Here is a 12,276-nt window from a genome sequence, read left to right as displayed (position 1 = left end):
ACTGGCCAGGGCAGAGTGGGGGCCCCCAGGGGAGCCAATGAATCCTGCTGCACGGTGGGGAATGGCCCCAGGTGTAGCAGATTTGAACTGCACATTGGACAGGTAGAGAATGCCATGCTCGGCACAGAGAATGGCATAGACAAGGGCTGGAATGCTTACGGGAGAGCCAAGAGCTGCCAAATGTTCCCCATACCTCTCAGGACAAAGTCCAAACCCAAAATGATGATTCTTTACCGCACCCCAGCCTGTTCCTTTGCCTCCCTGCTCCCCTCTGCCCAAGTGTGCTGAGGTCCCTGCCGCCTCTGAACACACCGTGCACCTTCTCTGCCTTGGCTCCTGTGTATGCTGCTCCCCCCTCCTTCACTAAGCAAACTCCCGGCAAGCTGGCAGGTCTCAGGTCAGGCAACACTGTCTCCAGGAAGCCCTCTCTGCACCTGAGCCCATCAGGCTAATGATGGGTGCCTCTGCCCTGAACCCTCATAGAAACCTCTGACCAAGCATTTTTTTTCAGTTTTTCTGATTATCTTCCCGACAGAACTGCATTGTCCCAAATGGTAGCTGCGAGCTATGAATGACCCTGAAATTCTTTAAATTTAAATTAATTTAAGAAATAAATTCAGTTCCTCAGTTACAGTGGTCATATTTCAAGTGCTCAATGATAGCCACATGTGGTTGGTGGCAATGACTGGACAGCACAGAGACTGGACATTTCCATCAGGGCAGAAAGTCAATGAGGCAGTAGCACTCTTCCAGATTTAGAAGCTGAAGGCAAGGCCTGTGAAGGGTACCTCCAGGCCCAGCACCTGCCATCTACCAGGTGCGCAAAACAGACGTGCGGAGTCACTTACTTACTTGTGTTTTGAGCACCTACTACATGCCGGACACTGTCCCAGGGAAAGGGAATCCATCAGTGTCAAGCCTCGGGTTTCCTGGAGCTCACAGTCTAGGGAGGGGAGGGCAAGAAACAAAACCAAAGGAAACATACTGGCAAGTACATAACACAATTAAAGAAAGAATGATGAAGGAAGCCCCCTGGGCCCTGTTGAGTAAAAACTGGTAACAGGGCAGAGCGAAAGGGAATAAAACTAGAAACGAAGGTTGCAGCCAGATTCTGATGGACCTGGCGTTCCATGTTAAGAAGCTTGAACTCAACATAGTGGAAAGCCAATGAATGACCCATTTAAGAATTTTAAGGGAATCATGAGAATCTACCCCCCAAGACCAAGAGCACACTGTATATACACTGTATGTTATCTAACCTGACAATGAATTATACATATAAATTATATAAGAAGAATTTTAAGGGACACTCCAGCAGCTCAGTGGAGGATGGACTGAAGGAAGAAAAATTGATGGGAGGCAAACCAGCAAGACCACCCGGGCAGGACAGGTGAAGCGTGGCAGAGGGGCAGAAGCAGCAGCTAATACTGAAGTGATTCTAGACTGCACTGGACAGGTCCCTGTGACTGATGGGAGGGGAAGGAACACAGGGGAACGTCCCTGAAGAAGCCACTGGGGCTCTGGGGGAGGATCTGCTACAGAATCTGGGGCTCTGCTTCAGGGACTGCATTTTGGGTGATAAATTCACGGCCAAGTTACTTTCTTATGAAGGTTACCACAGATACATCAGCGTGACAGGTGGGGCGTGGGGGAAGAAGGTTTGGCGGGTTCGAGTTGGAGCTGAATATTAGATTCTAGTCACTATTTGATTGATCTTTTAAGCAATTCTGGGATTCTGTCACTTAAAAACCAATAAATCTTTGAAGGCCTGAGGAAAGCAATGCAAAAGCAATAAATCTCCATTGTGGAGTATGAGAAAAATAGGCCAAGCTTCTGAGGTGGTTTGGATGGAGGGATGGGGGTGCAGGAGCCCCGCACGACAATCCGCCCTTCTCCCCCTCGCCTCCCTGTGTGCCCAGTTCTACCAGGCAGAGTAGATTAGACCCATGGGGCTCCCCAGGGGCAGCAAGCAGCCGAGCAGGAGCCAGGACCAGAATGCTGCTGGCAGACAGAGGAAGAGAGCTACCTGGGTGGGGCCTGCAGCTGAGGCCCAGGGGTGAGGCTGCTGGAGAATGGGCTGCTCCACCCAGAGATGTGGGGTCCCAAGTTATGGGCTGGGCCTGCATAGTCCAGGGTTGGAAGTCCCCTGGGAAGCCATCTTGCCTACCCCGGATTCTCTAGTTACTGGAAACTCATTCCACAACAGCCCCACCGAAAAGTTACTGAGTCATCACTTGGCATCCCAGACACGGAGAACCCAGAACTTCTTGAGGGAGCAATGAACTCAGAAGCAGGAAGCAAGGTCCACACACAGACTTTGTGCAGAATGAGCTCCATGACCTTGGACCATTCAGTATCTTAGACTTCAGCTCCCTCCTGTGATACAGAGATGGTATGTCCCACCCAGCTCACTGAGTGATGATCACATGATACAGTGAAATTAAAGGAGCATTCAACTATAAAGTAGGAGTCCAGGCATCCGTGACCCAATCTATCTAGTGAGCTCATTGTGCCCTGTGGTTAGAGAGGAGCCTTCACTGTCTTCTCTATGCCCCCATGTCCCCCACCTGCGGGACTCTTCACTGGCCCGCTTGCCAGGGGTGTGCCCATCTCTCTGGACAGTGCAGTTCTTCCATCAATATACTGTCCCCACAGGCTTCAAAGCATCTTGTTTTGCCACTTTCAGCTCAGTATTGTGTCTGCTCACCTGCTTGATGCCCCACCCCCCTTCCTGTTCACATGCACACTTGCCGAAAGTTAAGGCTCAAGAGGACAGGTGTATATCTACCTTGTTTCCTGCTACATCCCCATTGCTTAGCTCAGTTCCTGGGACATCTCAAGGGCTCAATAAATATGTGTTGAATGATCTAATGGCCCACTGCCTCCCAGATGGGCATCCTAGTGCCTAGAGTTCAAGGTGAACGAGGGCTAAGGTAACTGAAATCTACTGGGATATTGCCACTGCTGTCACTGCAGTTGACCCGGAAGTCCTACTAACTGGCACTGGTTAATCTCCTTCCCTTCTTGGCAAATGCCCAAGCAACAGTCTGAAAATAATCCCAGAAACTGAGCCTATACCCACTCTCAATGATCCAGAGCCTTGGGAAGAAAAGCAGTCAGACATTTACAGACACCAAGCACTGCCCCTTTGAGCAGTGACATTTAATTTTTTTTTCCCCAATGGAAATGTCACCAAAATATGTCACGCACAACTTTCTCCTCGGGAGTTTGTGAGAAATGAGTGTTGGCTTAGGGTCAGCTGAACTGAGTTTAAGTTCTGTCTGTACCCCTTGCTTGTTTTGTGGCCTGAGTCAACTTACTTGGTTTCTATTTATCTCAGTTTCCATATCTGCAAAATGGGGGAGACGATTATCACAATGTTGTGAGGATACAGATAATTTATGTACAGGGACAGACATGCAGCAAGGGCTTACTTGTTAAATGGAAACCAGCAGCCTCTTTCAACTTGAAGACATAGAACCTAATGCTACATTTTTAGTTGAACCAGAACAGCTAATGAACACCCATGGCTGTGAGGGGCTACAGCACATACGCCTCCCTGTTTGCTGAATCTCTGTGTCTGTTTTGTAGACCTGCCCTGTTTTTCTGCTGCTACTCACTGTCATTTCTCACTGATACTGGGGCATTTCCATTCCCACCTCCTAATTTATTACAGTCTTAGGATGTATGAGCTTATTACAAAGATGTGCAAACTAAGAGCATGTAGGCTCAGAGGGAAAGTGTAAGGGGCACCTCTTTGGGGGAACTGGGAAAGCTTCCCCAGAAAAAAATAGTTTGGGCTGCTCAGAGGACCCTTTTGGGAAGGGCTGGATGTAAATCTCATCTTTATCACTTGCTGACTATGTGAGCATGAACTTTAGTTTCCTCACTTCTAACAGGGATGTAATAATTCTAATAGGTTAGTCAAGGTTAAACTCTTGGAATGTAACAGTTGCTTACTTGCAATCCCACCCAGCAGCCAGTTGCCCAATAAAACATGGTGATAATTACTCCCATCTGTGTTCAGCTGGCTTCGATGAGTTTTCAGGGGTTCACAGACATATAATCTGATTCATCTTGAGGATGGGACCCTGAATCCTCTGTAGAAGAATTAACTTTATCCTGCCACTGGGCAAAACCAAGATTGCTTCTTTCTTAGTAAAATTTTTTTCTTTAAAAAGAAGTTTTTCTGAGATTTTGTGCTGGAAGGTAGTTAGGGGCTCCTAAGTAAAAAGCAACAGTCCTTCCTTCCCCATCATGGAATTAGGGTCTCAAAAGGCTTTGGAAATTTGAACAGGAAGGAAGTGGAGAACACTGTGACCCTACAGAGAGGGTAGATTTTCAAACACTGTTTTGAAAGAACCTCCTAAGTGCCACAGAGAAGAAGCAAAGCTAACAAATAACTCTCGAAGGTCTGCTCTGCTTTGGGTACTTCCGTATTTTGTGCTAAGCCTCTGCAAAATAGCTACCATCCACGCTTTCCAGATAAGGAAAACTGAGAGTCGGGGGGATTAAGTAACTCGCCCAAAGTCACACAGTAGTGTCAGAGCGGGATTTCAATCCACTGCTGGTCCGCTGCCACCAAAGTCAGGTCCTCTCCATCGCCCCACCCAGCAGCCAGCACACTACAGTGAGCTACATGGAATCTGTACCTGCTGGGAAGCCACAGTGGGATTCCAAGTGATGAAGTCCCCTTGCTGATTTGTAGCCTTGAAGTAATGAAAGGGAGTACCTGGGTCTGCAATATAAAGGTCGTGAGCTTTTGGTCAGATCTGACCTATGCACCTGGGTCAGCAGCTAACTTGCTGTGTAAAGTGGGGCAAGCTGTTGCTTTTTTCTGGACCATACTTTCATCATCTTAGAAGCTTTCTAAGATTTTGAAATGGTGACTGATGCTGCTGTATGAGAGGTAAGAGCTGGGAAAGGGAGCGAGGCACTGGTGACCTGAACGGAACACATGATTTGGCACCTGTAGGCCCTGCACTCAAGTTCAGCTTTCCTACTTTTTTGTGTGCCCTTGGGCACTTCTGAGCCTCAATTTCTTCATGTGAAAATGAGGATCATCACTTAGAGAATGTGTAAGAGAGTGAAATCCATGTACAGAGAGAATCAAATGAAAATGTTGCATGAGAGTAACAGGAAGAAAAGTAGTAACTGAAGTAATTATTCATATGACATAAGAGCCACCACCTGTTTTGGCTCATCACAGGTAGGACAGTCCTGGAACATATGTGGAGAACATAGTTCTCCTATGTGGAGAACATAAGGCGAGAGTTCTATAGCCAGGTGCTCCACAAACACCACGCACACCCACTGCAAGGCCTGAAGGATTCACCTGACTTAGGGTAGAACACAGTCCAAAATCTTTAGAAGAGATGAGAACTTCCAAATTGCTGCAGTTGATTTCATTTGCTCTGCCACCTACAATTTCTGGGTAGAGCTGGATCCGGTTTGGAAAACAGATAACTAGACCATCTCAGTTGCCTCCATCCTGGCTGGTCTCCCAGTCTCTGGTGTCACAAGAGTGATATTGCACGTGGCTATCCAGTGGCTTCCTGTGACCCCTCAAACAAACTGGAGATTCTCAAACATGGCCCCCATTCTCACCCGACCACTCCTGCCTTGACCTTTATGCTAAAGTAAATTCCAGAGCCTTGGATTAACTACTACCCATGCATCAGGCTGCTTCTCTCCTTCATGCCTTCCTAATGCTCGACCCTCTTACTGCCTTGGCAACATCTTATATCACATTTAAGAGACAGCTCGGTGTCACCTGAGAATGTCAGCTGGGAATTTCTTCTCTATAAGCATACACTGTTTTGCAATTATGTTTTCATGTTTCTTGTTTCCCAACTGAAGTTTAACTTTCCTTAGGAAATGACTTATTCACAGCTAGTTTGCTACTATCTCCCAAGCGGTTAAACAGTGCCTGGCCCTGAGCAACTTGCTCAACAGGTGTTTGTTGAAGGAATGGACGAATAAATGAATCATTTGGATCCCTTGTGCCCCACCATTCCTGGTAGATAAGATACTCAGTGCATGCTTGTTTAACCGAACTGAGCCAATTTGAAAGCCACTGCCCTTGTGCAGAGTGCAGTTGTTTCCAAGAGATGCCCACCTTCCTGGCAACCGTGAGCCTGGGGACTTGCACTGGCTCAGCTTAGCTACTGAACTACTTGCACTGCCTTGGCCAGAAGTATGCTCCTCAACTCCAACAACCTCTTGTGAAAGTCAGCAGTATGACCTTGCAAGTCCTCCTGAGGGACTCTAGTACCCCAAGGCCCTAACTGGACCAGCCCGGAGGTCTTGTCCCGTTTACATGATTAGTTTGTTTGTAGAATTCAGCAAGTCGGTCCATGTGTCTGTTATGGCAGTCATATATGGAAAGGATATCCTTCCAGGAGATTCTGTTTCCAGGCCTCCAACCCCACTAAATAAACTGACCATAGGTGTGTTCCAGGAAGTTCTCTCTCAGCCCTCCTCATGTCCCCATCAGCATGTTCCCTCTGAACCCATCCTAATTCCTCACTGCTGGGGGAGAGACTCTTGGCCCAGTGGCACCCCCTGAACTGAGTTTGGGGCTGCTGATTCTCATTTTCCAGAAGCCTCACTTCTAGCCAGTCCTGTTCATGGGCACTGCATGGTGCAGAAAAGAAAAAGCACGAAGTCCAGGAGAAGAACCCTCCTCACCTGACAGGGGCTCCCCGTGACTGAGCAGGCTTCAGCATCACCGTGATGGTCGTGTCCGTTTCATTCAGCGGGGTGTCTGTGTCATATTCCGGCATCGATGGAGCTGGACAGAGAGAGGAGGGCACTCAGCACAGAACTCCTGCTAACTACCTCCCCTGCTGCCATTCCTAAAGACACCCAGGATGGCCAGAAGGAGGACACTGGGAAAGGGCTGGGCGAGAGTCACATGGCATCCCAGGTTTTCAGCACAGTTCTCCTTCCAACCTGCCTGTGGGTCCCTTCAAGGTGCAGAAGATAGAGGGGAAGGATGGCAGTGATGTGGCCACTGGCCCTCAGCAATCAAAGAGTTCCACACCATAAACAGATGAATGCAGGAAGGGTAAGTACTTAACAAAGATGTAAAAGCAGAGTCGACCTCCTTAAACACATCTGAAATGCAAATTATAGCAGTGATGAACTAGTTCCTCTTATCTTTTCTCTCTCTCTTTTTCACGAGACCCTCCCTTCTCTTATCCCTGACTGATGGGAAGACAACGTAATCTAATCCCTTGGGAAGCTAATCTAGCCATCTGTATGATGAGCTATTAAAACCCATAGCCCTTTTAATTCAGTATTTCAATTTCTGGAATTTAATCCTAAAGTTATAATCCAAACCAAGGAATTAAACTGCATTCTGTAACATGTTTACTGAAGAGTTATTTTCTAAAAACATGCAACCACAGGGGAATGTTTAATTAAATTACGTCCATCCGCTTGACAGAACATTATCATGAAAGCAATGTACCAACATGTTAGATGCTTATGGTATAAAGATAAGTGAAAACATTAAGTTGCAAAAACCACTGTGGGTGTCTATGCAAAATACATATGCATGCATGCCAGAGGTATTTGCAAAACTTGTAAATTGTAAAACAGGATCTGAGATAATTCCGTGTTGAATGTGTCTGGCGGTGGAGGGGACCCTACTGGTGACCAGGCGGGTGAAATCTCAGACATCCATGGCATTGTAACAGCCATCCATCCATCCATCCATCCATCCATCCAACATTTCATGAGAACCTATGGTTGTGCCCTGTACTGCCAAAAGGAATATTCTTGAAAAGAAATCATATTTTTACAAACGAATTTGTATGGGAAGAAGACGTCCTATTTAATGCAATTGTATGATAAATTATTTGGTGAATCACTTAGTGTTCCCTCTGGTCTAGTCTAATTAGTATGTTTTTTACACTTTAGGAGGTTTGTGGATTTGGTTTCTTCATGAACTACAGTGATACACGCCAGGGGATGCATCCTCTTACTTGCTCCAATACCATGAGGTGACAGCTGGCTCTGCCCTTTTTCACTCCCAGGAAAATTATGAATGGGGAAAAAACAGACCACCCTTCTTCCTTTCCCCTTTCTAAGACACATACCTGAAATTTTGGTGGCAATCCTAGTGGTGACAGGGGGCCCAAAGCCTTTTGCTGTGCTGGCCTTGATGTTGAAGGAGTAGGTGGTCCCCGGGTACAGACCCACAAAGAGGTGGTGGGTTTCATTCCGGAGCTTGAACACTTTCCCCCGCTGGCTGGAGAGGTCGGCACTCGGGTCCAGCGAGCCAACAGCCTTGTAGTTGATCTGTACAACAAGCCAGCAAACAAACAAATAAATACCTCGCATGGGAAGCTAGATGGAGCTCATCCAGGGGAATGTCAGGAGAGCAAAGGAGAAGGAGGCATGTAAGTTTGAACAGCAAGTTCTGCTGGGATTGTCCACCTTACATATGGTCCCAGCCTCGCAAGAGCACTGTGGACATGCGCCAGAGTGCTGCTGCCCAACAGAAATAGAATGTGAGCCACACCTAACACCTACGCTTTTCAATCATCTAGTGGGCACATGAAAAGAAAGTAAAAAAAGAAAGTAAAATTAATTTTCACATTTTGTTGAACCCGATATATGCAGAATATTAGCATTTCAACCTGTAATCAACATAAACATTTAATGTGATATTTTAGATTCTATTATGCATATTAAGTCTTAGAAATCTAGTACGTAGTCTGTCCTTATGGCACATCTCCATTTGGACTAGCCAAGTTTCAAAAGCTCTGTAGCCCCATGTGGCCAGCGGCTGCCACATTGGACAGCACAGCTGTAGAGCAGTGTTTACGTGTGACGTCTGACAAGAATGGCTTGGAAGGCCACTTAAGAATGCAGCTTCCTCGCCCCTTCCTCCCCATGGTGCTCTCTGCTGCTTTCTCACGCGGTATCTTGTTCCTCTTCCCTAAACCTCGGGGCATCAGGATATTTATCTCATTTAAATGTTGGAGAAATGGAGACTCAACTGAAAGTAACCTGCATTAAGTCAGCACTTTCCAAACTTTCTGTGGGGAAGGCCCAGTTTTGTGTTTCCCAATCCATTGCTGACCCATAATAATCTGCAGACCCCATCTCGTGGGACTCATCATGTGAGTCTGGTAATAGCCACACCGGTCTGCACTCTGTGTAACCAGACACGCCCACTCCTCCCACACAGGGGGCTGTGGCAATGTCAAGGGACCATGAGAGCTTCTAAGTGCTCACTCTCTATTTCTGCACTTACCCTGCTGTGAGAGTAACAAAAACCGTTGGCATCCCAGCACCAGCCCCCATAGATCACACTTTTGAGTGCCACATTTGCAGGTCACACAGTTGTTAAAGTGACAAACACAGGATTGTATGTTTATTTGTTTCATCTAGTTTGTCCTATTAAACATGTCTTATTAGGGGTCCCTGAGTGGCTCAGTCGGTTACGCCTCGGACTTTGACTCAGGTCATGATCTCACGGTTTGTGAGTTCGAGCCCTGCATTGGGCTCTGTGCTGACAGCTCAGAGCCTGGAGCCTGACTTGGATTCTGTCTCCCTCTCCCTCTGCCCCTCCCCTGCTTGCACACTGTCTCTCAAAAAGAAAAATAAACATTAAAAAAATGTCTTTAATTAGAGTATAACATACATACAGAAACTAAACACTTCAATGAATTTTTATTAACCGGACACACGCGTATCACCAGCACCCGGCTGAAAGAACATTATCAGAACCAAGATGTAGCCTGCGTGCCCCCTTCCAATCCCTCCCCACCACCCTTCAGCAAGGATAACCTCTATCCTGACTTACACGCAGCACAGACTAGTGTTGCCTGGTCTTGTACTTTCTATCCGTGGAAGCATACAGGGCGTATTCCATGTCCGCCTTCTTTCGCTCCACATTGTGGTTGTGAGAGGCGTGCGGGCTGTCATGTGTAGCTCTAGGCCATGCATTCTCATGGTTGTTCAGGGTTCTACCCTTGACACACGACAAAACCCAGGTCTGTTGGATCTAAAAGCTGTGCTCCTCACTCTAGAAGTTGCTGCCCGGCCCGGAGACAACATCGCATTAACTAAAGGATGCGTTCATTCATTTATTCACTTGTTCCTTCACAAACGTGTCCTGCATACACCTGCACCCTGGGGCCTGCACTGCACAACTGGTGCATACACAGCCGATGTGAGCACAAGCTTGAGCCCGTGCCCAGGTGTCTTCCTTTCTGAGCAATGTAGGTCAACTACACACACACCTTCTATCACTTTGTCTTCGGTCAAGAATGTCTTCTATGTGCCAGGAAGGCCAAACCCAGACAGAAACAGGAACACACCAACTTTACATCAAAAACAAGCCGTTTGCTTATTTTTTCTGACAAGGGCGCCACGCGTTTTAGAGAAAGAGGTAACTTCTCTCTCTGTCAAGCAGTAGCAATTGACACCACATGCCGAGGAGGAGACAGACCGGACTCCTTGGAGCAGAGCAAGGCCCAGAGGAAAACCACACTGAGCTGAAGGATTTGGGCACCTTGCAAGCAAAGCCTGGGCAGGAATACCTGTCCTGTAGGTCCTCAGTGAACCTGTCCCCAGCTTTCCCTCTGGTCACCCCCACCTGCTCCGCTTCTCAGAGAGAAACAAGGCAACCATCTGCCTCTCTGTGCTTGAGGGCTGTCCTGGGGGGGGGGGGGGCACTCGCCTGCGCTCGGTAATTGGCGCCCCCAGTGGCTAGAATGATGGTAGTTGATGCACACGGTCCCTGGGCTCCTCCCATGTGACACTCCTGCAGCATCCCAGGGGACTTCCTGGAGGGATTCCGCTCTGACTGCCTCCAACATAGCTGGCTGGGAAACACATCCATCACTGGCTACCGTCCCTTCCTTTCCCTTCCCCACTCCCACCTCTTGGTGTCTCAGGGTCACCAAACTAAGACAGTGTGCTCAGGGAGGTATCTCAGGGGAGAAGTGAGCTGATGGCAGAGGATAACACAGAGTCAGAGCAGCAGTGAAACATTCTAGGGTCTCGGCAGACGGAACCACTGGGGCAAAGGCCCGGGGTAGGAACAGTCTTGGGAGAACTGAGGAAAACCCAGTGTGACCGGCAGTGGTGAGCCAAGCAAATGGGGGAGCTGAGTCCCCAGTGTGCAGCTGGATTCAGGTTTCCTGGTGACGCAAGAACAGAGACACCTAGAGAGCTCTGATGGGTGGCAGCCAAGCTCAGGTTACCAGTGCTCACGCATCCTTTTGAAATTCTGTCCCCGTCCCCCTGCCTGGGCTGGTGGCAACCACACTGATATACAGACACTGGGAGGTAAAACTCATGCCTTATTTACTAGCCAATTCCTTTTCTGCACTCCAAATTCAATCCAAAAGCGACTCAATTTCCACCGAGCTGTCAATATAATATACCGCGCTCCCCTGCTCTCCTAACCTTTCCTGGTATTACAGGATCCTCACTTACTTGTAATGAAACACTATGAATAAATCAATGTATGTTAATATAGCGTGCCTTCAATTTTTTATGAAGGGCTTCACCAAATCTAATTCCCACTGCTTTGTCAGAAACAGTCTCTGAAAAATTTAACTTACAAGTTTTACGAAGTTAGTGGGGGGATGGACTGGGTAAGGAAAGCCAGAAGGTGAGAAAAATCGAATGGGATGGAGCTTGTGGCCGTAAAATGTATAACGTAACGTGAATCTTTGGAAGCGGAGGAAGCACAAGATTTGTTAGAATGGCAAACATAAAATAAAAAGTTTGTGGGGGAAAGGGTGCTGAGCTGTCTGTCAACCTGAGTCTCTTTTGATTGCTGTCAGTGATATTCCTGGCCAGAAGCCAGAACAAGGGCTTTGTAAGGAGAATCCAGTCACATTACCCCTTAGTATCAGAAAAGCAGTGGTCCCCCATTCCTCTTGGGATTAAGAGCAAGTCCTTATGCTGTGGTTTTCATCAGCTCTCTGCATGAGCTGGCCTCCCCTCCCTCCTGCATTCCAAGACTCTATTTCAATATCTCAAAAGAGCTGCAGTCTCTTTGGCCACAGGACCCTTGCACCAGCTATTCTGTCAGCTCAGAACACTTTTTCTCTTCCCATGCCTCCCTTTCACCCAATTAATGACTCCTTATCCTTACATCACACTTAAAATGATGTTTTAACAAACATGGTTACCAGAGGGGTGAGGGTGGGGGAATGGGTGAAACAGGTGAAGGGGATTATGAGTATATTTATCATGATAAGCACTGAGTAATGTATAGAACTGCTGAATAACTGGGGCATCTGG

General features: G+C 47.5%; 1 protein-coding gene across 1 annotated transcript in view; it reads right to left on the bottom strand.

Annotated features, from left to right (window-relative positions):
* Positions 1–12,276, bottom strand: part of PTPRT (protein tyrosine phosphatase receptor type T) — a 632,313-nt gene that overhangs the window by 151,534 nt on the left and 468,503 nt on the right. Inside the window, exons 9-10 of the mRNA XM_049650393.1 lie at positions 8,106–8,307; positions 6,691–6,793 (exon numbers count right to left, since the gene is read on the bottom strand). Of these exons, the coding sequence (XP_049506350.1) occupies positions 6,691–6,793; positions 8,106–8,307 (305 nt within the window). The remainder of the gene's footprint in view (positions 1–6,690; positions 6,794–8,105; positions 8,308–12,276) is intronic.

Source organism: Panthera uncia (assembly GCF_023721935.1).
Source record: "Panthera uncia isolate 11264 chromosome A3 unlocalized genomic scaffold, Puncia_PCG_1.0 HiC_scaffold_11, whole genome shotgun sequence".
NCBI classification, from domain to species: Eukaryota; Metazoa; Chordata; class Mammalia; order Carnivora; family Felidae; genus Panthera; species Panthera uncia.
The sequence above is the reverse complement of the archived record's forward strand: the minus strand, read 5'-3'. Positions and strand labels throughout refer to the sequence as shown.